Source organism: Choloepus didactylus, chromosome 6, assembly GCF_015220235.1.
Source record: "Choloepus didactylus isolate mChoDid1 chromosome 6, mChoDid1.pri, whole genome shotgun sequence".
Lineage (NCBI taxonomy): Eukaryota > Metazoa > Chordata > Mammalia > Pilosa > Megalonychidae > Choloepus > Choloepus didactylus.
Window position 1 is genome coordinate 25,455,110 of NC_051312.1, and position 25,366 is coordinate 25,480,475.

Below are 25,366 nucleotides of genomic sequence, written 5' to 3' on the forward strand. Positions count from 1 at the left end.
TGAGAAAATTGAAGAATAGAACTTAACCCATACTTAAAACTAATTATACACCCATATCTGGAGTTTGAGCAGAAGTTAGTCATCTCTTAGTGTTGGACTTGGTGTGAAAACAAGGAAATACTTTCTATATTTCTACACATCTTACTGATGGATTCCTGCCAATCCCTAGGCTAAAGAAACATCACATGGAGTTTTAAATAGCTATAATATAATTTATTGTTACCAAATACTACAGTGAATTTTAAATCAAAAATTAGCACATATTTTCCAGGTATTCTTTAGGGCCTTTTTCACCTCTTTGTTCCTCAAACTGTAGACCATGGGATTCAGCATGGGTATCACCAAGGTATAAAATACAGAGGCCATTTTGTCAGTATCAAAGGATTGACTGGATTTGGGCTGTGCATACATAAACAATAGAGTTCCATAGAAGACAGCCACCACGGTCAGGTGGGAGCCACATGTGGAGAAGGCCTTGTGCCTGCCCTCTGCAGAGCTCATCCTGAGGATGGCCATGAGGATCAGCATATAGGATGTGAGGACTATCAGAAGAGATGACACCAAATTAAAAGCTGAAAAGATCAGTAGTATTAATTTAATTTCATGTGTGCCTGAGCAGAGCAAAGATATCAAGGGCAGAGTATCACAGAAGAAATGCCTGATGACATTATAGCCACAAAATGAAGATAAGAAAATTTTTAAGATGATCAGCAAAGACACAAAAACACCATAGAGATAAGTTATCACCATCAGCAGCTGACATGCTCTTTGTGACATGATGACTGTGTAGAGCAGTGGGTTACAGATAGCCACATAGCGATCATAGGCCATTGCTGATAAAATGAAAATTTCACCAGTGATAAAAATACAAAAGAAAGTGAGTTGGGTGGCACACCCATTTACTGAGATTGTATGTTGGTCTGCAAGAAAATTAATTAACATTTTTGGTCCCACAGCTGTTGAATAACCGAGATCAGTGGAGGCCAGATGTCTGAGGAAAAAGTACATGGGTGTTTGTAGCCTAGAGTCTACCATGGTGAGGATGATCAAGCCCAGGTTACCCACCACCGAGGCCATGTAAACAAGGAGGAAGAGCAAAAATAGTGGACTCTGCAGCTCAGGGCGATCTGTGATTCCCACTAGAATGAATTCATTCAGAATTGTGAGATTGTCTGTGTACATCCAGGCCACTCAATAGGAAACCTACATTGGAAATAATTATAAGAAAACCAATAACTTTTGGGAAATATGATTGAAATATGCACACACACAGACACACATATAATTGGCATAACATCAATCCATGACTTCCAAGTCCACAAAAATCTTTCTTCCAATTTTGGTGGCCAAACATAACTCTCCCTTTGTAAATTGACAAAATCATTAGGCAGAGTCAACAGTTATTAAAAAAAAAATAGTTGAGTGCTGTCCATCATGTATAAGATAAAGATTTTGTAATCTTCATTCAGAGATTTTACTATCATTTGGGGGAAAATTGTTTAGAAGATCATATTCTTACTGTGTCAAATTTGATCCTTCATATTTTTATTTGAAAATGAAAAACAATCCATGCAAGAGATCTTAGCATTAAATCCTTAATATTGAATTAATTTAACACTAATAGTAATACAACAACCTAACATTCTGTGCCTCCTAATGATAGGAAGTATGGATTATGCACCATGACTATGAAATATTAGTGGCAAAAACTCTTATAATAAATGTAATCACAATTGAGTCCTTACTTCCAGTTTATAGGCAACACAGTGGATGGAGGAACTATGTTAATTTTACTAGAAATAATGTGAAGACATTTGAGAAGATAATATATCTCATCTCATCCAAAAGTTGATATCATTAAAGAAGAATTTATCTTTAATATAATTAATACAATGGTTATCTAAAAAAGAAATCCTAAATGGTCTTCTTGCTTGGATTCTGGTAGGAGAGACAGAGAGAGAGAAAAATCGGAGGAGGGAGGTAGGCAAGAAGACAGGAAGCAGGCAGGCAGGCAGGAAGGAAGGAGGGAGGGAGGGAGAGAAAGAAAGAAAGAAAGAGAAAGAGAAGAAAGGTGAATGATAGCATATATACAATATATTTTTGTGACAAATGGCTTCATTTTAATTGAGGTAATAAATTAGGCATTTCTACTTTGGACAGTATCTTTTGCATTTGTTCTTAGGTTTGAAAGTGATATGAAGTTCTATGAAGAGAATATTTTGATTATGAGATCAATGCTGAAATATTAAGGGAGTGAAATTAAATGATGTTGCTAATTACTTTCCAATGCTCCAGCATATTATATCTGTCTAATCTCTTTCTCTCTCTACACACAGACACACACACATACACTGATTTCTCATAATTGTTGAATTGATGATGCTGGTAAATGGATTACAGTTGAGTTTCCATTTCTATTTTATTTCGTGCTTAAAATATTCATAATAAATCCATTATACCTCCAGATAAAATAGATTAGAACAAGTAATGTCCTTAAAAGTGTTTGAGAGGCAACACAAAATGGAAAACTGTGACAGATTATTTCATAAGTTTTTCTTCTTTTAAGGTAATTTCAAATGACAATCAGAATCTTTATGTTGTACCTTCCAATTAGAGACAGAAAAGGCTGAACACTGGAGGATAAAGTAGATCTATAGAGGAGAGTGTGATAGCCATTTCTAAACTTTCTTAATGTGGGAAACCATACAGGGGGTTTAACAATTAAGAGTGAAGACTATATTATAATGAAAAGAAACTGCCTCCCAGCTCTACATATCAGCACCCCTATTCCCTTTGCCTAGATTGTATGCTCATGAATCAAATGTGGATGGAAAAGATCATACTAACTTCTTCTGCTTTTACTTTTCCTCCTGTTTCTGGCATTTGTAAATCATTTCTTCAATTATTTATCATTTCAGGTGTTACATTTTGAATATCTACTATGACATAACAATTTAGGAAACATACACATCTTCTTTATCAGCCCTAAATACAATGAATAAGTAAATTAATTTTCTTTAAATTGTCATTTAATCATCATTAATCACACTCACACACAACAAACAGTTTGATGATCTTTCCATAGCTGAGTAACACTTATTTATGGCAACCATTATCAATGTAGTTTGAGATAGGTGAATTGAAAAACAATACTTAATTCCTTTTACTTATCCATAAAAACAAAGATTTAAAGTGTGACTATAATTATTTTACTTTATACTAAGGTAGATGTATAACTATTAAAAAAATGTGTTGATTTGTTTTTTACCTAAAATCCTCATGTGAATCTCCAATATTAAAGATCACAGAGCTATAAAAGAGCAATGATCAAACCTTAGATTCCTCTGGGGACTAGACGGACAACATGAAATGTCTCAAATAACCCAGTGTAGGGAAGCAATGCTAACTAAGAGAAACAAAAGTATATGCCCCACTTGCAAACATTAAACTTCCAATTTTGTTTTAATTTAATCTGCATGGCTCAGACAAGAGATATTGCTATACAGATGTTATCAAAAACATACCACTTAAACTATTCTGTAGAATCTATGTGTTCATAGATTCAAATACTATCTTCCTATCTTTATATTATATTCCATTAAATAAAGACACTACCCATTGTAATAGAATTGAATTGACTGAATTACAAAGGAATTGACAATTTTGTGAGACATGGATATTATTAATTAAGAAATGCCTTTCACAGATAGATGTTAATGAAAGTGACAGAGCAGGGAACTCAGAAACCCCAATCTTCCACTAAAGAAGGGATTAAACTGTCAAAAACTGTCATAAAGAATCAAGGTTTTGGGACCCCAGGGACCTAATAAAATATGTCCAGTGTCCATGTAAATGATTAATGAAGTCAGTAACTGTTACATTTTGGTTTGAGAATGCTGTGGCTTTTCAACTTACCATTCCCCATCTTCCACCTCCAAGCCAGCCAAAATGATGTTGGCCCATCCTCCTGGGGCTTCCTGATGATTCCAGGGGAAAATATTTATTGTATTCTCTAACTTTAGTAGTGTGTCTTGACCTGTCTGATAGCTACCTGAGGGATCAGCCCAAAGGCTTACATAGATGTAAAAAATGGATACCACTATATGTTGTCTCCATGACACTCATTTTAATTCCAAAGTCAGAAACAGGCACAAAGAGAAAGGATGAATAAAGATAGTAACCAAAAGAAAAAAAACTTAAATATATAACCAGGCTAGCTTTGCACGGTCATGGCACTATAAAACCAGATCATAAGAGGAAATTAGGGAAGTCAAATCATTCCCCAGGGCCAACTCCAAATTCCAATGCAGCTTTCAACAATAAAATAAAAATAAATGACCTTACACCCAAAGCATAAGCAGCAAAAGAAGAAATATATAAATAGGAACTCCTCAAAATCAAAAGCTTCTGTACCTCAAATGAATTTGTCAAAAAGGTGAAGGAACAGCTGGAATGAGGTAAATGGCAGGTGGAACTTTAGCCTATAACATCCTTTGAAATTTGCTCTACAGCTCTCCATTGAATTGTGCTTTGAGTGCCTTCACCTTCCTGTTACACTCTATATTGCATAATAAGGAAAGAACTGAAACTGTGGAACTGTAACCCATAACAATTTTTGAAATTATCTATGTAACTGCTTGTTGAGATGTACATCAAAAGATAACACCTTTCTGTATGCATGTTATACTTTACAATAATGGAATGGCTAAAGTCGTGGAGCTGAGACCCATGATATTCTTTGAAATTTGCTCTCAAACTACTCATTAAAATGTACTTTGAAAGTTATCACTGTTATGTATACATGTCAAAGTTCACAATAAAAAAATGCATTAAAAATAAATGTATTTCTACTACAAAAGAACATGAAAAATACACATTTCAACACATTTATTTAAATATCAATGTACTTTTTGAGTGAAAGATAACAGAAAAAATACCTGTAGCCACTTAATAAATAAGTAGTGGACAACAATACAATTTAAAGCCAAATATAATACTCCTGCTCCATAATTTTGCAAGGATAGTTTTTTGCTTAAACCTATAGTTGAACAGATTTCAAACTTACTTCTCATCTCCTTTAGATGTGTGTTAGTCATTCAAGTGATAATTCAGATTAGTTTTCAAAGACTTCTCAAAGCTTTGCAGGTAATGTCCAGGGGCAGTCCTCTTACTCATTAAGCATTACTGTGTGTTTGAGTCACACTGTACTGAAACTTACACTTTAATATTTTCATCTGGCCTCACAGCCAACTAAAAGTAGTGCCTTGCAATGACATTGATCATTTGAATTATACTGGTAAATTTGGAAAATATGTCAAATATACAGGGCATATTCAAAGCAGAGTAAATGCAAGGATCATAGAGAACATTGATAATACTCTTTCAATTAAAAATAAATGGAAAGCTATCAGAAATTTGAGGTTAATACTGAAACAAACCTGATTAACTACAGATGACAATATCATACTTCATATCTTGGTTGTGGGTCCAAATGAAAGAAAATAATTATGAAAATTTTAGGAATGTTGGTATGGGATTTTTCTCTCCTCAGTGAGTGAATCTTTGTACTGTCCAAAGAATATCAATTAACTAGAGAAGACTTGGATGTAGAAGTCTGCTCTAGCTTTCCTCAAAGACCATAATAAGTATTGTGGACTTACTGCACTCGTCCAGAAAATCATGTTTCAAGGCAGATTGTTTATGCATATTTCTAAGTCATCTAGATTAGGCGCTAGAGAAAACAGGTTAAATGGAAAATGTGGGTCATGAAGGGCCACTGGAAATTAGAGGCATAGTCCCTGTTTTCGTTTCCTAGGCTGCTCAAACAAATACCATGAAATGGGTCACAATAAACAGTGGGAACTTGTTTGCTCAAGTTTCAAGGCCAGAACAAAGGCCAAATCAAGACATCATTGAGGGAATGCTTTCTTCCCAAAGACTGGTGTTCCAGTGCTGGGGGCTGGCAATTCTTGACTCTTCTGTCATATGGTCTCTCCTTTCAGTTAGGGGTTCAGCTTCTTGCCTCCTGTGACTTTCTCTATCTCTGTCTGAATTTCACTCTACTTACAAAGGATGCCAGAATAGGACTGTGATCCATCCTGATTGAGGAGGTCTGCAACTTCTTAACTGAAGTAACCTCATCAAAAAGTCCTACTTATGAAGGTTTCATACCCAAGGAATATATTATATTGGATGTAGGAACATGTTTTACTGGGCTACATACAGCTTCAAACTACCAGAGTCCCATGAACAGGAGGGGAGACTACTTACCTTTACTGAGAATTACGTCTTTGTTCCCCAAGTGCTCTTAACACCACCTAATAAGAAGAATTTATGGGTTCCTCTCCTCCTTTGAGACTGTCCCTTAGGAGAAGGCATACAATTTATTAATTTTGCCTAAAACGTTTGAAGTCTTAAAAGCAAGACAATGGGATATATACTAATTTCAAATGACATGTTTACATCACCAGAAGAGAAAAGATATTTTTGATAACTTTCCTCAGTTTCTTTTGGTTAACTCCCTTCTGCTGCCACCTAGAGATTTGGAATTAAAATATTGAACCTGTAGGACAGGTATTTTAATTTGTCTTGTAACCCTTAAAAGTCCACATTTATTAGAGGGGCTTATTCATTGTTTTATGGCTTAGGACAAAATGGAGAAGTGATTAAACATTACCTATTATATTGTTTCAAAAATTCAACAAGGGAAAAATAATATATGACTATGTAGCCATTTTTTCTTTAAATTTTGTATTTTTAACTTACTGAAATATAATATACATGTAAACAAATGCATGTATCAAATGTAAGAATTTTATAGATATCATTTATTAAATTGATAAGTTGTTTTATACTATTTTCCCAGAAATATTATCATAAACTGATGTTGCATTTTATCATATGCCCATTTGAATTTCAAATTATGATTTTTATTGCATAGATTGATTTTCATAGATGAAATCAACCTTGAATTCTTACATATATGTAGCACTCCTTTAGCTGTATCATACATCTTTAAATATATATAACTTTTACCAACTGTAGAAATATAGGAGTACAGCTCAACATGTTTCAGAATAGTATATGCTAGTGTTAGTTTTTAGGGGAGTTAGCATTTCTTTCATTTAGTAGTATGCATGTGAGAGTCATCCTTCTCCTTCTCCTTTTCCTTCTTCAATTGTGGTATAAAATTCATTGTAGGAAAGCCTTAGTTTTCCAGGGATACTGTAACAAAGTACCGTAGACTAGTTTCCTTAAATAAAATAAGTGTATTGTCTCAGAGTTCTGGGGGCTAGAGTCTAAATCAAGGTGTTGGTCAGACCATGCTGGCAGTGGTTAGCAATCCATGAGGTTTCTTCACTGTCGATACAATTATGTCTCTGCCTCCATCATACAGTCACCTTTGTTCCTCTCTTATTGTTTCCAGAAGTCCCCTGCTAATACACTTATCAGTGTCTAATTCATGGCAAGTTCACCAATACTGATAAGCAGAATATGTACACCTGACACAATTCATCTAAGGACTGACCCTCCCTCACCCTTTAATTGTGCTAATTTTAAGCTCAGTTTGGCCCTCATTAGAAATATATTCAGAGATACTTTCAGGCCTTGAACCTAACTCCCCATATGGAAACACCTGCAAATTTAATACAAAATAGTATGGTCCAAGGCATTTTATTATTTTGCCTAACTCCAAATAATTAATATTTTATTTTGATTTTTCCATCAATTTACTATTGTAAATATCATTTGCACAAACATCTGTCTCCATAATCCCTATCATATTGGGCTGCTTCTTTCGTGCTGTGCAGTTGTGTCCAAACTGTAGCTTCTCTGACCTTAGGACAATTCCAAGAAGATTTCTGCAGGGCACATCAAAGCATTTCAAGTGATTGAGTCTCACTTGCTTATAGCACTAACTTGCTTTCTACTACACACTGTTAGCTTTTGTCCTTTACCTGTTCCACATTCTTCATTTCCACATTTATACTCCTGGAACCACCTACCAATTAAACATCATACACCCAAGTCTTTCTCAAAGGATCTGCTAAGGAGGGAATGTAAACTCTGACAATCTTGTATTGTATATGGTATTGGTAAAATGAGAGCACAGATATCCATGCCACAAGTGAAACTGTGTAGATGCAACCAGTAGGAGACAATGATAATGCTAATATTACATTACAGAATTACTGGAAGCTCTCATTGGGAACTATGAGCATTTGAAACATAAACACTTCTTCAGCATCAATAACCCTGACCTGACCATCACCAAGTTTCTGAAGGCCAATTCTAGATGAAGCTTTCAAATGGTGCTTTCACCTTTCCCTTTCAGAATTTTCATTGTTTAGATTTCTAGTATTAATAGAGAAATCATGACTATAGAAATGGAGTCTTTGCTTTCTTCAAAGAGCATAATAGTGATGCTAAAAATACCAAGTTACTCCAGAAAACATCATTTAAAATGAGAAAATATGTATGGCATGCTGTGCTGAGTCTGGCATTGGTATTATTGTCATTTCCATAATTTAAATTGAAACCAGGGGTCAAGAATTGTAACTGGAGCTAATCTGATAGTCATGACTAGAGTCCTCTACTCACCTTAAATGAAAAAATGTGCTGCTGCTCCCTCATGTGTTTGCCAACCTCACTGAAATCAGAGAAATTTATGAGTTTTTCTCCCCTTTGAGACAGATACCTGGGAGCTTGAAGGTAATTTGCTATTATTCCCAAAGCATCTGAGAACAGGAAATGATGCTGCTTGGTCTTTGTTAATTACCCAGGTTAACTTTGATTTCCCTGTTGATAAACATTAATTTATATACAATTTCCTCACTTTTCTGTGTTATTTTGTACAACCTTCTCTCAAGCACCTTGATAAAAGTGTATTATTTGTTGTATACACAACTTTAATTTACCAAAAATTATATCAATATTTAGCATTTTACACATGGCTTCTTCCAAGTTTTATCTCTGAGGATGAAGTTAGACTTCTTTAACATGTCCTAAAATATTTTTTAAAGATTCAGAAAGATACAAATTATGAATATGTTACTCACTTTATACCTTTCTTTTAATCTCACAAATAAATTGAGTTCATCCTACCTTCATTCCTTATCCCATAATCATTATTAGTCTTCATTCCCAATTCCACTTCACTTCTCCTTCTTATATAGGCAGCTTTTCTAGGAAGGTTGATTTATGTCCTTAAAAAGGCATATCTCTGTGTGTGTGCCCAGCACTGGCCACAGTCATCTGCTCTGATCCTCTTCATCACTGGGGAAGTGCCAGAGCCACTGCCAGGAGGAATTGTAGGAGAAATCATAGGAGGTCTCCTGAGGGGCTGCTATGTCTTCTTTCTCAGAACAGAACAACATGAAATCAAAACCCCAAATCTCTCAGCTTCATGGAAACATTCATGGGCCTCATACATGACCAACTCCCTGGCTCTCATCCTTCTGATTGGTTTGCCAGCCTGGGGCAAAACATACCTGTCAAAGAAACTCACACACTAACTCAGTTGGATTGTGGTACCCACCAAGGTGTTCAATCTTGGAGTGTATCAGTATGAAGCAGTCAAGTACTGTATGTCCTACGACTTCCTCCAACCTGAGAATGAGGAGGCCTTAAAGGAGAATTCCCTTAAGGTATTGTTTGTGGAGTCTGTCTGTGATGATCCTGATGTCATTGCTGCCAAAATCTTGGATGTAAAGATGTCAAAGCCTGACTAACCTTAAAGGAACAGGGAGAATGTAATGGAAGACTTCCTGAAGAGAATTGAGTGCTGCAAAGTCACCTCTCAGCACCTCAACCCAGACAATTATGACAAAAATCTTTATTTTATCAAGGTGATAAATGTGGGCCATCAATTTGTAGTGAATAGAGTCCAAGACTCTATCCAGAGTAAGATAGTCTACTACCTCATGAATATTCACATCCGGCCTGACACCATTTACCTTTTTTGGCACAGAGAGAGTGAGTTCAAAATCTTAGGGAAGATTAGAAGTGACTCTGGACTCTCATTGCAGGGAAAACAGTTTTCTTAAGCTCTAAGGAAGTTTCTGGAGGAAGGAGAGATAGTGAACTTCAAACCTCAAAACACAAGAAATTGGAGAGGATTATCTCAACCATTGAATCCCTGGGGTGACTTATGAGCCTTGGAAGATTCTGAATGAGGTTGATGCTGGTGTGTGCAAGGAGATGATACACTAGAAAAACATAACATCTGAAATGATAATTAAATATTGAAGAAATGATATAGAAACAATGATGTAACCATGACAAAAGTAAAAGGAGAAATTGTTAATATTATCTCTTATTTACATCTACATTTGCTCCATGAACATGCAATCTGGGCAAAGGGAAAATTAGAGCTGGAGGCATTTTCTTTTTATTATAATATATTCTTTACACTTAATTGTTAAATCCACTGTATGTTTTCCCTTATTAAGAAAGATTTTAAATAGGCTATCATAATTTCCTCTGTAGATCTTCTTTATCCCACAGGGTTCAGCATTTTCCATGAATAATTGGGAGATAGAGAAGAAAGATTCTTTTTTAAGTTACCTTAAAAAAGAAAAGAATATAAAGTAATCTGTCACAGTTTTCTTATTTCTGTTGCTGCTCAACCATTTATAAGGACATTACTTGTTCCAAACTGTTTCATCTGGGTGTATAATGGATTTCACATGGCTATATTATGATATAGGGCTTTCTACATTTTTCTATAGGTTTTTATCAATTTCTTATGAATAGTTTTTAGCATTAAATCAAATGGAAGAACAACACAATTGTGATCCATTTACCACCACCATCAATTCAATAATTAAAATCCACTATGTGTGTGTCTGACACAGAGAGATTAAAATGCTAGAACACTTGAAAGTAATCAGCAAACATTATTAAACATCACTCCCTTAATATTTCAGGATTGAGCTCATAAATCAAAACATTCCCTTAGTAAAACATTATACAATTTTCATACCAAAGGAGAAACAAACACAAAAGTTACTGCCAAAAGTATAAATGCCTAATTTATTGTCTCAATTAAAATGAACCCATTTACCACAAAAGATGTATTTTGCAAATATTATCATCCACCTTTTTTCTCTTCTCTTCTTTCTTTTTTGTTTCTTTCTTTCCTTCCTCCCTCCCTCTCCCTCTCTCTTCCTTCCTTCCTTTCTTTCTTTCTTTTCTAGGTCTTTCTTTCCAGAATCCAATAAAAAGTACATTTTGCTTTTCTTTAGAAGATTTCTGAATAATAATTACATTAATGGAAAAATATTTTTCAATTGTATCACCTTTGGAAAATTTTAATGCTAGGATCTCTTCCAAGATGTGGTTATTTTGTGACTAACAATACACAGGAAATATCACTGGTGCAATGATATATTCTAAACAACTCTCCTCATGTGACACTAAAATTATTGAGTGTAGCTAATGATATCTTTATCCTACTTATGATGCATACCAGTAGAATGTTTTGGGGGATAATTGAACTATTTACTGATGTTTTCAATTTACAAAATAATAGCAAACACTCTGAAATTGTTGCTATGGATTTGTCTTAAGGACATCATATAAATATATGTTTTTCAATCATATATCATAAAAGTTATCAATTCCTCTCATAATTGTTTCCAACATAGGTTTCCTGTTGAGTGGTCTGGATGGACAAAAATAATCTCACAATTCTGAATGAATTTATCCTAATGGGAATCATAGATCACCCTGAGCTGCAGACCCCACTATTTAGGCTGTTCCTCATTGGTTCCATGGCCTCAGTGGTGGGTAACCTGGACTTGATCATCCTCAGCATGTTGAACTATAGGTTGCAAACACCCATGTACTTTTTCCTCTGATATCTGGCCCCCACTGGTCTTTGTTATTCAACAGCTGTGGAACCAAAATGCTATTTAATTTTCTAAAAGATCAAAATATGATCTCACTTAATTTGCATGCTACCAAGTTCACTTTCTTCTGTATTTTCACCACTTGTGAAATTTTCATTTTAATAGCAATGGCCTATGATCACTATGTGGCCATTTATATCCCACTGCTCTATACAGACATCATGTCACAAAGAGCATGTCATCTGCTGGTGGTGATAATTTATCTTTACAGTGCTTTTGAGTCTTTGTGGATCATACAAAACATATTCTTTTCTTCATTTTGTGGCTATAATGTTGTCAGGCACTTCTACTGTGATACTGTGTCCTTGATATCTTTGCTCTCCTCTAACATGAATGAAATTAAATTGGTAATACTGATCATTTCAGCTTTTAGTCTGGTTCATCTCTTCTGATAGTCCTCACATCCTACATGCTGATCCTCATGGCCATCCTCAGGTTGAGCTCTGCAGGGGCCAAGCTAAGGCCTTCTCCATGTGTGGCTCTCACCTGACAGAGGTGGCTATCCTCTATGGAACTCCATTCTCCATGCATGTGCAGCCCAAATCCAGTCATTCCTTTGATACTGATAAAATGTCCTCTGTATTTTATACTTTGGTGATACCCATGCTGAATCTCATGGTCTACAGTTTGAGGAAAAAGAGGTGAAAAAAGTCCTAAAGGAAACCTGGAACATATGTGCAAATTTTCCATTTAAATTTGACTGCAGGATTTGTAAACAATAAATTGTTTTATAGACATTTTATACTGTATCTGGCATTTCTTTGGCCTTGTACTCTTTGCCTCCATAGGGATGGGCAAGAATACATCATTAAGAGATATAGAAATACAGAAACTATTTCCTTGCTTTCAAAACAAAATCCACCACTAAGAGATGACTAACTTATACTCATACTTCACATAGAAATTTATATGTAGTTTAAAGTCCAAATTAGGTTCCATTCTTACTTTTCCCACATACAATCTGTTTTCCTGTTTCTTCCACTAAGCAATAGATGTAATGGAACTAGGGACTCTGTATAGTTCATTCATTATATCTGATTTCCTACCCAGAAAAAGTTGCAAATAGTCCCTGATAAAGATTATGATAAATGATCCATTTCTGGCAATAAATATACATTGTTAATGAAACAATCAATATTTCCATCATTATGGGTCTTTCATTCCCTAAGAAAGATGCAGAATGTAGGCAAAATGAGAAATGGATTATATGGTATGATTGAACTTAATGAGTTTTATGAAAATGAAATTGAACATGTAGTCAGAATGGGTGATAATTTCTTTGCCTGAAAGATTTCAGTTAAATTTTTATTTAAGGTAGCCAGGAGCACTCACTGTGAAAATAACACTTAAGGAAACAAATGAGTGGGCCATATGGATATTCATTGAGAGAAATATGGCAGTTCAAGAAACAGAACTGAAGGTGTTTTGAGCTGAGGACATGATGGGTAAATATAGGTGATGATGGGTAAATATAGGTGATGATAGATTTTAATGTAGGACCTCATCATGGAGGACTATACAGGCCTTTGTAAAATTTGCTATTTATTCGGATTGAAAAATGCAAATGTTGGAGGATTTTGTGCTGAAGAGAGATTTAATGTATCATCAGTTACAGGACTGCCAAGGCTGTTGTGTAAATAATAGGTTGCAGGGGACTAAGATTTGAAAATGGAAAATTCTGAAGGGTTTTTATTATACTTTCAGGGGTATATGGATACTAAGGCAATAACAGAAGCAGTCAGATTATAATACTTGCTTTAAAGAAAATATCAATATTATTTCTTTGTATTAATATGGAATGTAAGAGTTTATTAAAAGTAGATTAATCACTAGAAAATAATGGAGCTACTAAATCCAGAACTCATCTCAAGATATGTTGAATCCTCATTCTCACTTCCAAATTAATCTGAAACATTAGTTAACCCTATTTAACCTCACACCTGAAACAAAAGTAAGGAAACTAAGACTAAATATTTGAAAAATTGATATTCATGCCATGACACAGACATCAGGAACTGAAGGAAAGTTTCCATGGTGTATGGGAAAAAAAATGAGATGAGCCATATGACTGAGCAAACTTACTGCCTTAAGATATTTTCCAGACAACCACAAAAGCAGGAACATAGTTGAAGCCAAACAGAATCCATGAGTTTAAATAGTCTTTTCAGAAATTTATTGAATTTGTAGATACAGCAGTAGAAAGTATCCAAAATGAAAGACAGAAAAAAGAATCAAAATCATGAAAAGGACAATAATGAGCTTTGGAGCAATTTCAAGCAGCCATGTGTATATGTAAATGAAGTTCCTAAATGAAAAGTCTTTAAATTATTTAAAGAAATAATAGCTGGAAGTTTTCCAAATGCCATAAAAATACCTAAGATTAACAAACTCCAGAAACATGAATCATATAGAAAATCTTAATGGCATATCTTAATCAAATTGTCCAAGGTCATTGGGAAGAAAATAAACACAAAAAAACAAAACTTAGACAGCAAAAGAGTAAAAGGCAATTTGTATGCCTAAGGAACAAAGAAAAGTATGTCAAGAGATTTCTTGTCAGAAGCAAAACAATTGTGAAGAATGTGAAGCAACAGCGTTGAAGTACTGAAAAATAAACAAACAAACTGTGAATCTAGAATTCTGTACCCAGGGAAGATATATTTCAAAAAGGAATGCAAAAATAATGACATTTCAGCCACAAAAAATGACATAAGAATCCATCATTTGCAGAACTGCAATATAAGGTATGTTGAAGATTGCCCTTCAGGTATAAGTAAATTGACACTATATAGAAATATTGATTGAGAGAAAAGAATGAAGAATGGTTAAATGATAGCTAAACTATTGATATTTTAATTAATTACATCTCTTTTAAAGATAATTAACTGATTCCATAATAATAAAAATGTAACAAAAATTTAATGTGAAAAGGAATAATTACCATTTCATATGGACTGTGACAAAATATCTATACCACCTGTACCATGAACCCTAAGGCAAACACTAAAATAACAATATAAAAGTTTGATTTTTAAAGCAACAATAAAAATAAATTATAGAATCAGAAAGCAAATAATCAGTTAATCAAAAAGAAATTAGAAAAGAGGAAAAGGATCAAAAATCCCATGGAGGAAATGGAAAGCAAACATCAAATGATGGACTTAAACCTAATTTTATAAATAATCACATTAAATATAAATGGTTTACATTATCAGAAAAAGGCAAAGATTGTCAAATCATATTTAAAAAAGTAAGATCCAAGTGTATTTTGCTTACAAGATACAGTCTAAGTAAATGGACACAAATATGTTTTTAAAAGAGTAGAGAATATATAACATGCTAATGCTAGTCAATAGAAAGCTGGAATGGATATATTAATGTCTGACTAATTTCATTTCAGGGAAAGAATATTATTATGGATAAAAAAGTACATTTTATAATGATAAAATGGTATATTAATGAAACAAACATAATACTAACTATCCATGTTTCTAATAACAGAGCTTCCAAATACATGAATAAAAAACCTGATAGAAATGTAAGGATAAATAGGCATCCAAAATTACAAATAGAAATTCCATAACCCTCTCTTTTTTTAATGCATTTTTATTGTGAACTTTAACATACACACATAACAGTGTTAACTTTCAAAGTATTATTTAACAAGTACCATAACCCTCTCTTGATAGAGAGAAAACAGTCAATAACTCAGAAAAATTTTAGTAGAATTGCTCAGTGTTATAAACCAGCTTGACCTAATTGATATTTACAGAACATTCTACTCAATAGCAGCAGAAAACATATTCTGTTTGTAAGTGCATACAGAGCATTTGCTAAGGTATCCAAAATTCTGGTCTATAAAACAAATTTCAGTAATCCTGGTATATAAAGCAAGTCTTAGTAAATTTAACAGGTTTTAAGTTACACAAATGTTATTCTTTGTCTAGAGTGGAATTCAATTAGAAATCAGTTACCAAAGATTTCTAGAAAATATCCAAATATTTGTGAACCAAATAACACACTTAAAATAACCAGTGTGTCCAAAAAAAAAAAAAAATCAATAGGGAAATTAGAAATTATGTTTTTCTGAGTGAATATTAAACATAGCATATAAAAGTTGCAGTATGTCACTAAAGCAGTAGAAAAAGGTAAATTAATGGCATAAATCCATGTACTGTAATAAGAAAAGTCTGAAATCAATTTCTTTGCTTACACCTAAAATACACTAGATAAAGATCTAATTCAAATGAATCTCAAATTAAAAATGAGAAAGAAAGCAATAATGATCAGAGATGATAAAAATGACTTAAAAAAACAGTCAATGTGAACAAAAGATATTTGAGAAATCAGTAAAATTGATAAACTCTTAGCTAAACTGATCAGATAAAAAGAATTGTCAATAGCATGAAAGAGAATAACCATACCATACATTTTACAAATATGAAAAGAATATCAAGATTATAAAGAACTTTATGCCAATAAATATAGCACCTTAGATGAAATCAAAATATCCTTGAAAGAAACATACTATCAAAACTCACACAAGAAGACATATAAATTTGTACTAGCTCTATATCTAAAAAAAGAAATAGAAATTTGTATTTAAAATTTTTGAGACACTCTCAAAGCACAGGTTATTGCTGCGGTCGCAGTTGATTCATCTGGGGGGGGGGTGGCGGCCGGTTGCTAAATCCTAGGCTCTCAGGATTGCTCGGAGGGTACCGGCGGCGGGGGCTCTTTCCCGGAGGCGAGGGTGAGGCGGGGGACTTGGCCAGGTCCCCGGCGGGGTGGCGTGCAAGGTGTGGAGGGCGGCGAGAAGGAACAGGCGGGACACGTTTCTTTTAGGGTGAAGAAACCAAGAGAGCGAGAGCTTTATTAGGGGAGAGTACAAGCTTATATCGGGCGGTTTAGAGGGCGGGGTAGCTGTAGGGGTTAAAGGCTTGGATTGGTTCTGAGAGGGCGTGGAGGTTGATTGAAAAGGTGCGGGAGTTGCTCCGGTAACGAAGAGGGTGGAGGGTACGGGTAAGGCACGGGGGTGGGGTTTTTCTCCGGCAAGCCCTCCCCAACGATTGTACTTTGGGGTGAGGAAATGGGGCCTGCCTCCGGCCTCACTTTCTCAGGCCTGGGGGGCTGTGGAGGGCGCTGTCGCCCGTGCCCACCACCCTCCCCAGGGGCTGATCAGGTCCCCCAGCCCAGGCCCGCCAAGTTGAAGCACGTAATCAGTGTCCCGCATTTCCCCCTTCTGTTCTAATTAAAGGAAGAGGCTTACCGGAGAGGTCCGCTAAGGGATGAGGGAAGGGAAGGCTGGGGAGGGGGAAAGGGGTTGACGGTTGCTCAGAGAGGCTGGAGCTCAGCGTTGGTGTGGCGCCCGGGCGCTCGAGAGGGGCCTCGCTGCTTGCGGGATGGACGAGGGTGGTGGCGCTGCGGAGGGTCAGCTTTTTCAGTGGAGGCAAGTCGTTGATACTGGACTTGCACAAATGATGAAAAGACAGCATCGGCTTGGTTCTTAGCAAGCTGGACAATTTTGCGGATAATGCAGGGCCCTAGGGTAAGAGCTAGAATAATCATTAGTAGGGGGCCGAGGAGAGGGAGGAGGTATGGGAGGATGGGGGCAAAGATATGGGACCAATAGTTGGCGGCTTCACGGTTTCTTTTGCGTTGTTCTAGTCCTTCCCGGACCTTTTTTAGGCTGTCTTCAGCGAGACCTGTGGAATTGGCATATACACAGCACTCTTCTCCTAGGGTGGCGCAAAGGCCTCCTTCTTTGAGGAGGAGAAGGTCGAGACCTCGGCGGTTTTGGAGCACGACCTCAGAGAGGGAATTGACAGAATTTTTAAGATGGGAAATAGCGTCTTGTAGGTGACGAATGTCCTCGTCAACAGCCACCCGGAGGTGAGTTAGGGCAGAGCCTTGACTGGCTAATGCAGCGATTCTGGTGCCAGCGCCTGCAAGACCTAGGAGGGAGGCAATCGTGAGGACGGTGATGGGCTCTCGCTTTTGCAGTGGGGCAGGAGCTGCAGTTGTTTCCAGGCGGAGGAAGAAGTCTTCCTCGCTGTGGTATAGGACCCTAGGGATGAGGACAATCAAGAGGCAAGTTTCATGAGTTGTATTGAGGGTCAGTACGTTAAGGCAGGGGGTAAGTCCTGTAGAGGAGCAGAGCCATTGGGAGGAGTTATGAGGAATGAGAAATTTGGCAGAGCTGCTGGGAGATGAGTAGTTGGCACAAGCTGTGAGGTTGGGAGAGTTACTTGAGCGAGGGCGGATGCACTTTCCTGTAAAGGAGACTGAATGAAAGGTTAGGGGGACGGCAGAGGTATTCCAATTGCATTCTGAGGGGCTGTCCTCTGTGTTTTCTGAAAAGGAGAGGTTGGAGGCAACTGGCTCATACGGGGGGAGGAAGTGGAGAGGCAAAGCCAACAAGAGGAGGTAAGATTGGGGTTGGAGGAATTCACTGAGGTGAAGGCCGCTTGGATAAGGCCGAAGAGGGGAGAGGAGTAGCGAGAGGAGTAGCGAGAGGGGGGTAGAGGAGGTCGGGGTGGTGGGGTTGGCGATGCATTGTTTGCAGCTGAGGTGCGGCTGGTTGGAGCTGAGGTGCGGCTGGAGGGCTGTGGAAAAAGGGGGTTAATGACTTTATTGGGACCTATGCCAGAGGGTGTTTTTAATGCAGTATTTTGGCATGGTTGGCTTGCAGCCTCCTTTTTTATGAGAATAAGTGATCTTCGGTCGGTTCCTTTCTCATAGATTCTGAAGCCCCAAGTTCGACTGAGTAACCAGGAGGGATCAGTGGGGAGCTGCACTGTAAGATTAAGATGTGTGCAGGATCCCTTGCTTTCTTGGCCGAGCCAGTTAACTGTAGGGAGTTTGCACCCTGGAGGGGCCCACTTTAAGGTAAGGTAATGATCAGGAACAGGAGGCTTCCAATTAGTGGCTAATGTTTCACACCCCCAGTATGCACAGTAGTACTCGTTGGGGGAATTACAGTACGATTTTCCAGGATTTGAGGATGGGCACATGTAATATTGGGCCTGGGGATCACTTACCTTTCGAGCGCAGGTTTCTTCGACTTTGGAGACAAAGGTGGCGAAAGGCTTACTCGGCTCCTGGAAGAGCTTGGTGAATTTATTAGGCCAACAGGTAGAGCAGTTGGCAAACGCTTGTAAGGCGATTCCCCAAAGGATAGGCCAAAAGGTGGCAGGTGCATTAATATAGGCAGATGCATTTATAAACGCTCCCGTGCCCAAGTAAGCTTCGGGGTGATGATAGACTCCAGTGGCTGCGTCTTGCTCGCTTTGCCTAGCTGCTTCTGCCTGGAAGTGGGCACGCCAATCAACAAACTGGCTGGGGTTAAGGATGGTATGGGCAAGCGAGGCCCAGTCTTGGGGGAGGCAAAAGTCCATGGCGATATCCTGCAGTAATTGGGAAGCGTATGGGCTACCTAACCCGTTTTCCTTGATGCCCCTGCGAAGCTGCTTGATAGTATCCGAATCAATGGGATACCAGTCGTACGGTTTCTGAGGTGTGGGGGTAAGGTTAAGGGGAAAGCAGCGAAAAGCACAAGAGAAAGGAGGACGCGCTTGCAGAGGGCTTGGCGCGGGAGTGGGGGTAGGGGGAGCGTTGCCCCAAGGGTTGCCTTGAGGTGTAAAAGGCAGCCAGGGGTTATTTGCCGGCAGGGCGGGAGGGGCGGCGGCAGCTGCCGGCAGTGGCTCCGAGGGGGAGCTCGCCGAAGGGGGAGGCGGAAGTGGGAGGCCCCAAGCGTCGCAAGATGGCGGCGCGGTAGGCGTGGCTAAGACACAAGATGGCGGACTAGCTCCGCCCTGTGAAAGGGCGGGGTCTAAGGCATAAGATGGCAGACTAACTCCGCCCTGTGAAAGGGCGGGGCCTAAGGCATAAGATGGTGGACTAGCTCCGCCCTGTGAAAGGGCGGGGTAAAGCGCATGCGGTTTCCGGCCCGGCTTAGGGCTGACGTCATTACTAGAGCACTTCCTCCCCTCAGTGGAAGAAGAAGGAGGAAGTTTGCCATTTTGGAGAGACTTGGTACCGCCTCGTCCCTGGGGGGCGACCTCGAGCACGCTGCCAATTCGCTCGACTAAGGACCCTGTGCCCGAACCGCGATCCGCATCGGTCCTACCGTCCGAATCTGTCGATTGAGTCGACAGGGCCCCCTCGGATCCAATGGGGCCTCGACCAGGGGGGAGGGAGCCCTGAAGGCAGGAGTGGACGGCCATCAAGGTGGGGAGCAAGCCGGGAGGGAAGCGTCCGCTCCCATGCTCCACGGCACTGGTGACCCGACCAACAAGGCGATCACAAGTGACGGGGCCCCAAAGATGGCAAGTGGTGAGCCACGGGTCAAAGGGCAGCAGGAGGTCCCAGCACACCCGCAGCTGCCGGACAGACACCCCGCAACGACGTGCGTCCAGAAGACCCGCCAGAGCCCGAACCCGAGGCGCCCGGCGCGCGGACAGACGACCACCCACAGCGGAGGGGAAAAGAGGGGGGGGGCCGTCCACCGAGCAAGAAGAACGAGGCAAACCGCGGCCGCGAGGCTGAAGAAGACGATGAGAACAGAAAGCAGGACCCCCCGGCAACGGGAACAGTCCGGGGGGGGCGGCCACGGCGAGGCACACCGCGCCGAACAGAGAAACGAAGACACAGAGGACCACACCAAGGTAATGAAGGGGTAGAGGGAGAATGTTAGGAGGAACGGGGGTCATAGAAAGAGAAGACGAAAGGTAGTCGGGGGCAATAGCCGGGTTAATTCGGGAAGGGAGGAGCGGCCCAGGCGCGGTGCGGCGAGGGAGAGGCGGCTCCGGACGTGGAGCGGCGAGGGAGAGGCGGCTCCGCGGGGCGGCGAGGGAGAGGCGGCTCCGGACGTGGTGAAAGCTACTGGAGGAAGAGTGTTAGGAGGAATGGGGGGACATAGGAAGAGAAGACGAAAGGTAGTCGGGGGCAAAAGCCAGGTTAATGCGGGAAAGGAAGAGCGGCCCGGGCGCGGAGCGGCGTGGGAGAGGCGGCTCCGGACGTGGAGCGGCGAGGGAGAGGCGGCCCTTACCTTGCAGGCGAGGAGAAGGGGAGTTGGAGAGGCGTCCGGGCGAGCGGGTGGTTTCACTGGACCGCTGTGTGGAGAGGACTTTTAATCCCAGGGTCCATAATCAGTGTCCCGCAATTGCAATATAAAATTATTTGAGACCTATAAAGAAAATAATGTCAATTTTACAAAACTTCCACAGAACAGAATAGGAGAGAATAAATCCCAATTTAGTTTATTGAAATACCTTTATATTAGTGCCTAAAGTATTTGAAGACATTTTAGAAGAAAATAAAACAATGGAGAAAAACCTCAGAAAAATAGATACAAAAAGTAAATAATATTTTAGAAAATTCATTCTAATAATATGTGAAACTGATAATACTTCAAGAACAAGACAGGTTTGTTTCTGGAATACAGATATAGTTTACCATTCAAACTCCAATTAATGTAATTCTTTATATTAACAAGCTTAAAAAAGATGATAAATTTGCCCTGGGGCTGTCCTAAATTTCTCACTTTTTTTTTTCTTTTTTTCCTGACTTCAAAAATAACATTAATTATTTGTTGAGTCATTGTCTAGCCTTGATTGCCTTCCAGACTTTGGGGAACGTTAATTCTAACAAATTCTGTCCATTTGTTCATCATTTCTCAGGGACTTGTGTACCAGGTGTGTCTTACTCCAAAATCTTGCTTATGTCACCTCCTACCTCACAGTTTCTGCATGTTGTCCATTTTTTCCCTTAGAGCTGTTAGCACATAAATCTCAGGTCTTTTAAATTATTCCTCTGATAGTTCCAATATCTGCCAAATTTGAGTCTGGTACTGATGTTTCCCTCATCTTCAGAGAGATTTGTTTGGTTTGGTTTGGTTTTTCCTTTAGCATGCTTTGGGTTTTATTGTTGAAAGCCAGACATGATGTATCCATAATGCAAACTACGATAAATAGACTTTGAGTGTGAAGCCTTACGTTGATCTGGCTAGGAGTTATGCTGTGCTTATTGTTCCGGTAGCTGTGAGCTTCAGTGATTAAAATTTTTGGTGTCCTTGTTTTGGCTCCTCTGTTGTCTTTGGGTTCCATTAGGGATTCCTTTATAAATTGGGTCTAAGCCTTTCAATTCTTAACAGTTTTCTCCCCTTCTTATATACAATAACCCCATTAATGTATTGGTAAGGTGTGGGGGAGGTAACTGTTCTATAACCATATGGTAACTTCTCAGTCTTTTAGTGATTCTGTGTCCCTGGACTGTGACCTTCACAAATGTTTATCACCTTTTTTTCACCCCCTAGGTGATAAAGGATGTCCACAGGGGCCTGGAGTTGGATATGTCTCTTCCCCCAGGTAAGTTATGCTCTTGTAAATCCAGGATAGTTAGACTCTGGTAAAATAGTATCAGATAAGGGCAGGTATTTTTTAAGAAAAGAATGCCTTGGGAATTTTTTAAATGACTACTTTTCCCTTCCTACTGGCAGAAGAACAAAGGGATTTTTCTGTGGGAGCCTGTTGGGGCTCCTGGAAGTAAAACTCAAGAAAGTGTGGGGTCCCCCTAAGGCTGGTCCTGTAGGTATTTTTTATCTTCCAAGTTAGTCCACACTCAACTTTCAGCAATTAGTCACATCAAGTACTTAAATTGTAATTCAAGGGTTAATACATCCCCCTTTGAGTACTCCTACCTTGTGCTAGTCCAAAAGCAGTTTCTATTCCTAATGAGCAAAACTTGGAACCAAAGTAAATACAGCAGAATACATAAGGCAGAAACAGGGATGCCTTGAAATGACAATCTTTCAATTATGTGCCTTGCTCATTAGGAGTAACTTTGAGGAACAGTAACAAGTGCAAAGTGATTCCTCATACAGAGATGGTGAAGGTATAAGTAGAGTTGAGCCCAATATTCTAGGGCACTCAAATATGGACTACCTTTTCAGATTGTGGAGTATCTACATCCTGTAGTCAGTTGTAGTTTCTTCATAAATTATAATTTTTTCTTTCCTGATCCTCACATACACACTATCAAAATATCAAAATAAATCAACATATTATCATGTAGTTTCAGTATAGTTTTTGGAGTTTCAGAACAGATTTAATCAATATGTGTAATTGGCAAGTGAAATAGAAAGAATTTAATAACGGAATAACATTATATGGTGTTGGGCCATAGAGTGCAAAAGCTGCGACTAGAGGCCTGTATGCATTGAACGGGGAAGGACAGATGAAGCAAATGAGTTAATCACAGAGAAATCCTTCCAGGGATTTCAAAAGGGGAATTAACTTCATAATAAGTGCAGAGTATGAAAAATGTGAAAATATGTGAAGCCATCAAACCCTGAAAACATCAACTCTAATTATAACAAGTGAAAATCAAGTCACAAGATGACTAAAAATAGCAATATATGTACAGCAATGAATGTTTAATATGCCTATGTTCAAAAATAGTGATAGGCATATAAATGAAATAGTTAATCTACATTTATAACATGTTTACAAGAGGGTTAACTAATTGTTTATTGAGAAAGAGTCTAAGGTACACTAGCTAAAAACAAGCCATATTCTTATCTACTTTCTGACCCTAAAAATATGAACTAACACACAGCATTCTTTTCATTTGACTCAATGCCAAAAAAATATACTTTATTGATAAACCAACTTTTCTCAAATATTTTTTCATTGCCTCTTTTATGTCTTTGTTCCTTAAACTATAGATGACAGGATTCAGCATGGTAATGATAACAGTGTAAAATACAGACACTATCATATCATGGTCCAAAGCATAGCTGGAACTTGGCCTCACATACATGAAGAGGATTGTCCCATGATAAAGTGACACTCTAGTTAGGTGAGATCTGCAGGTGGAAAAGACTTTTTGCCTCCATTCAGCAGAACACATCCTCAGAATGACCAACAGAATAAACCCATAAGAGATCAAGACTACTAATACAGTAATTATCTCAATAGAGCCAACAAAGTAGAAGAGTAGAAGCTGGTTGATGTAAGTGTCAGAACAAGAAATTGCAAGAAGTGGAGGGATGTCACAAAAAAACATGTCTAATTTCGTTGGATGCACAGAAGGATAGGCTAAATGTGGCCACTGTATGCAATGTACCATGCAAAATGCCAGCAACATAGGAAGCAATGATGAGTGACACATGGACTTGGGATGACATGTTAAATAAATACAGTAGTGGGTTGTAGATTGCTACATAGTGATCATAAGCCATTGCAGCCAAGAGAAAACATTCTGTAGTCCCAAAAGTAACAACCAGAAACATGCATTATGCATCCAAGAAATGAAATGGTTTTATTCTCTGCTAGTAAATTTGCCAACATTTTGGGAGTGACAACTGAAGAATAGCAGGCATCCATGAATGACAACACACTCAGAAAATAGTACCTGGGGTGGTGGAGCCAAGAATCCCCAATGACCAATGCAACAAGTCCCAAATATCCTATGAGAGTAAAAAGGTAGATTACTAGAAAGAGGAAAAACAGGAAGCTATTTAGCTCAATATTATCTGTGAAGCCCCTCAATATAAACATGATGACCTTTATCAAATTTTTCAACTGAATACTGCATGATTCCAAATCTGATGATAATGCTGATATCATGGTTTATATTTACAGGTATGCAAGGTGCTATCTGGTGAAATAGGGTTCAACTAATTATATCCTCATGTCTGTTTCTTAGAAGGGCAAATAATTACTTAGACAGTGCTAGGACAGACATTGAATAAGGAATGGAGCCCATGTGGCTGCATTTCCCTGTAAAAATAAAAGGAAGACGGATTCACTCATTTTTTATTTTTTTGCCTAAGTTTGCCATGTTAAAATTTTTTTAAGAAAATCTGAATTTAAGTGGATTACTTTCTGTTAAAATTTCTATTATTTTTTCTTCTATCACATTATTTCCAAATTCACAAAGAATGATGAATATCAGGATTTTGGCAAACAAAAATGTTATAGTGGATAACCAGTTTGAAAATTGCTACAATGTACATATAAATCCTTTCCTTCATGACCATGAAAATAACAGGGGAGTAACCACATTTACCTCACAAGAGTATGATAAATTTAAAAGAGAAAAATAGGGTGAAAACTGTGTAATTTAAAAATATTACCAGATGATTAAAACTGGGATAAATTAAAATTATATTTCAACTTGTCTTACAGGAGAAACTTTTCATATCAAACTATATCATGTGCTCTTTCCTGGCAGTGATCCTGTTTTATTAGTTTCTCTGGAATAGTTATGAATAAGACAGCTGCAGTTACTCTGGAAGTATATATACCTTGTATGCAATCAAAAACACTGCAATATCTTTTTTTTCAGTTTCTTTCTTCAAAAATAACACAAAGTTGTACATTTCTGGCCTTTTGAAATTATTGTACCATTGCAATTGATTTTCAAATGTTAACAAAAAATGCATAAGATTT

At 38.2% G+C, this 25,366-nt stretch overlaps 1 protein-coding gene and 3 pseudogenes across 1 annotated transcript; 2 read left to right on the top strand and 2 right to left on the bottom strand.

Annotated features, from left to right (window-relative positions):
• Nucleotides 1-246: 246 nt before the first annotated feature.
• On the bottom strand, nucleotides 247-1,182 carry LOC119536447 (olfactory receptor 8K3-like). Its single transcript, XM_037839234.1, has one exon. The coding sequence runs from the start codon at nucleotides 1,180-1,182 to the stop codon at nucleotides 247-249; it is 936 nt and encodes a 311-aa protein (XP_037695162.1).
• A 3,270-nt stretch (nucleotides 1,183-4,452) lies between these two features.
• On the top strand, nucleotides 4,453-10,212 carry LOC119536760 (annotated as a pseudogene).
• Nucleotides 10,213-11,669: 1,457 nt separating this feature from the next.
• Nucleotides 11,670-12,557, top strand: LOC119536761 (annotated as a pseudogene).
• Nucleotides 12,558-14,880: 2,323 nt separating this feature from the next.
• Nucleotides 14,881-24,541, bottom strand: LOC119536762 (annotated as a pseudogene).
• Between the last annotated feature and the right edge of the window lie 825 nt (nucleotides 24,542-25,366).